Source organism: Ambystoma mexicanum, chromosome 3p, assembly GCF_040938575.1.
Source record: "Ambystoma mexicanum isolate Mex_15411 chromosome 3p, UKY_AmexF1_1, whole genome shotgun sequence".
Taxonomy (NCBI): Eukaryota; Metazoa; Chordata; class Amphibia; order Caudata; family Ambystomatidae; genus Ambystoma; species Ambystoma mexicanum.
Window position 1 is genome coordinate 59626847 of NC_090925.1, and position 3396 is coordinate 59630242.

Below are 3396 nucleotides of genomic sequence, written 5' to 3' on the forward strand. Positions count from 1 at the left end.
TGCTCCTCAGAGCTGAGCTGCAGCTTTATTAATACAATAGTTGTTTGTGATAATTATATTACAAGGGTCTATAAATGCATTATATAGCTTAAGTGTCTTGGCTGCGTAAATCAATTAACTGTGGCTCTAGTCTACAAAATGTGTAAATACATTAACTGTGCCCTTATTCTGCAAAATGAAGTTAAATAATTTTTTTTTGATGAATTCATGATCATTGTTGCAGAGCATATTTCCCATCACTGTGTAATGTCCTTTCTCTTCTGTTTTAGCTCCAGTTGATTGGTCATAAAGATGGCTCTGGAAACAACACTGTTGGTGTTCCTCCTGCTGGGGGAGTTGTCCGGCACCTTCTCCCAAACACACTGCAAACCCCCTGTTGGAGAGAGTCACCCTCAGACTTTCCAGCGACAGCATCACGACGGTCCGAAGACAAAGCACGGAAACGATTACTGCGGTGCAATGATGCACAAAAAGTGTATGACAAACCAAGACCCCCCGAAGACAAAGTGCAAAGAGACCAATACGTTCATCCACGCCCCCAAGAAAACCATCACATCGGTGTGCAGCAATGGCGGCAAGCCTTACCAAGGTAGCGCTAACTTGAGAGTAAGTAATGCGCCTTTCAGTGTCACGACCTGCAAGATCAAAGGCAATTCTGTGACCCACCTATGCGAGTACAAAGCAAAATCATACACCAGGAAAATCGTCATTGGGTGTGAAAATGGATTTCCTACACACTATGATGAAGGCATAATTGTACCAAAATAAAACAGATGATTAACACCTGTTCCTGTTACTCTTTCTTTTCTCAACAAAACCATGTAATTTTGGGGGAAATGCAGAGCCATCCATAATATGTATTCTATGTTGCAGCCGGTTGGCTTTCATTGCACTAAAACGATTAGCGTTTAGATGGGGTCTGGTAAACGCTTGTACTATTCTGCAGTATGTTTGTACTTGTCTTGTTGATAAAATACATTTTTACTTGGATTCAAAGATAAAGCAAACATATGTGTCATGCATCAATATATGTTTTACTACAAAGGGACATTGTTTAAATCACAAATATATTCTAAATTTTATTAATTTTACTTGATGTGGTTAATAGTATATACATTTCATATTACTATTATCCATTTTCATACAGCCACACTTTTACAGAAAAAAGGTATATTTCAAAACACACATTCTGTAATTAACCACATTAATTCTTCGTGATGTTATTGTCAGTCTCTATTTTTCCATTGCTAGAGTCAACCAACAACATTAATTCAGCTTAATGTTGTTAGTAATATCTAATTTTCATATTTCTAGTGCCGACACGTTTCAATCCATTTGCGTCTTATTCACTTGCGTCACACTTAAAAATAATTGTGAAGATTAGCCATGCACAACACTAACAAGAATTGTGAAGATTAGCCAATCGTCATACTTAGAAAGAATTGTGAGAATTGAGTATGTTACATGGGAATACTGGCATATTTGTGGGCAGTCAGCAGGGACATGTCTGGCACAGCCAGCATGAACACAATTTGTGTTGGCATATATGGTGTGACAATGCATTATGAAAATGCATTGGAAAATTCCCATGTGCACTTTTGGTGACTTGAATCAGTTGGAATGTTTAATGTTACCCTGCAAAACTGATTGCAGACAGTGTGGCTTTTGTCCCAATGTTTCACATAAAGTGCTCTGTAAAATGCACCACTTTAGACTATTACATTAAAACAATTCCCCCCACCCCCAAAAAAACCTTTGGTTAGTTCGGACTCTCTCGCAATGTTCGGTCTCCCCCTCTCTTATTCATGGGAAATATTTACGCCCCGTCAATATAAAAAAGTCATTGGCCACCATTGGTGGCCACAGTTTCAATAGGAAGCTTCAGCAGTTCATCAGTGCAGTCTTTTCTTTATAAGATCTGCATCCCTTGATAACAATATACACTTGAATGTTTTTTTTCTTCTCTCTGTGGCATGATGCCAATGCTAACTGGGCAAATGATATATTCCTATGACACAACCGATATATTCAGTTGTGTACGTCAGACAATAAGGATCTGTGCAGGCTTTCTCGAAAACATTAACTGGCATGTGATAAGAAGCTCTTCCTGCCTTAACAATTCATCCTCACACAATTAAATAGTGTAATTTTATCAGCAGGATGGGTGAACAGAAAGCTACATCGGATGCCACGCGTGGGTTCATGTGTGTGCAAACACACACTGTGTCATTTATCCAGCTTCCCTCTAAAATGGATGAATGTTTTTCCATACTTGGGGGGAGGGGGGGAAGGTGGTGAAGAGGGAGGGATCGAGCCGCCATTGATGGGATTCTGTTCACATGTGTTCTTCGTCCTCTTTTCGACATGTGCACTTATTACACGCGTTGGTGTCATGGCAGCACTGGAGGTGGGACCATGCCTGATTTGCATATGGCCTTTCCCCTTTCTGTAATGGCTTGGTAGGCAAATATTGATGGTCTGAAGGTTGCCCAGAGCAATGTCAGATTGTTAAGATTAATTCTAAACCTTCGGCCATCACCTCTTTATTTTTGACATGGCAGCACTGTCCCTGCCCTCCCCTGCTTTATGCAGGTCAGTGCTACAAGTAAACATGTTTCTGTCATTGGATTGCCACACAGGTTTGAAAGCACGTACATCTCAGTTTTAAATTGAATACATTTACATGTTGTTTTGGCCGCAATCTGCACTTGCATAACCCCAAAGGTTTCATAGAAATGCTTTGATTTTGAAGTGTGAATGGCGTGTAGATGCGCCCACTGTCCGGGGTCCACACGCCCTACACTTTTCACCTAACCTGAGACTGGGCGATCGGCTTCCGCCCCCATACACCAATTTCCTGGTTGCTTGTAGATCCATTTCTGCCAAATTGCCTGCCTTTCGTCGTTGTTAGCTCCCTTGTATCTCTGCTTCCCTCACTGCATACTTCCCCCACACTCCCTATGATTTGAAAAGCATTCTGTTGCTTCCCAGCACTCACTCCACACTCAATAAACAGCCCTAATGATAATAATAGAAACTGAAAAAGTCCTTGCTTACTCAAGCACAACATGAGTCATTCAGTGGACAGTTGTGATTAAGGAAAAATGTGTATTATCTGCCTTCAGGCTATACTGGCAGATAATAAAATGGCCTTGCAAGATGTTATTAACTTTTATTTGTTGGTTAATTGAAGGTTGCTTTGGTCTGTGAGCATCCATTTGGAAGCAATACATCTGCCATCTATAGGACCCCGGCTTTCCTATCCTATGAAACACATGTTTACATCAGCTAGGCAGATAGCTAAACTGCATCAGAGGCCCATGTGTGTTGGTCCATGATAAAGAACAGCACTCATTTTGCAGCTAGGTGAAAGATGACAGTCTGACAGGCAGTCTG

At 40.8% G+C, this 3396-nt stretch overlaps 1 protein-coding gene across 1 annotated transcript; it reads left to right on the forward strand.

The window, feature by feature from the left end:
* Positions 1–291: 291 nt before the first annotated feature.
* Positions 292–768, forward strand: LOC138579744 (ribonuclease-like). The gene has a single exon (XM_069649978.1). It carries the CDS (start codon positions 292–294, stop codon positions 766–768), a length of 477 nt encoding a protein of 158 aa, XP_069506079.1.
* The last annotated feature ends 2628 nt before the right edge of the window (positions 769–3396 follow it).

What these genes read in the sequence shown, in the direction of transcription:
- LOC138579744 (XM_069649978.1), top strand. Translation starts at nt 292, where the DNA reads ATGGCTCTGGAAACAACACTGTTGGTGTTCCTCCTGCTGGGGGAGTTG.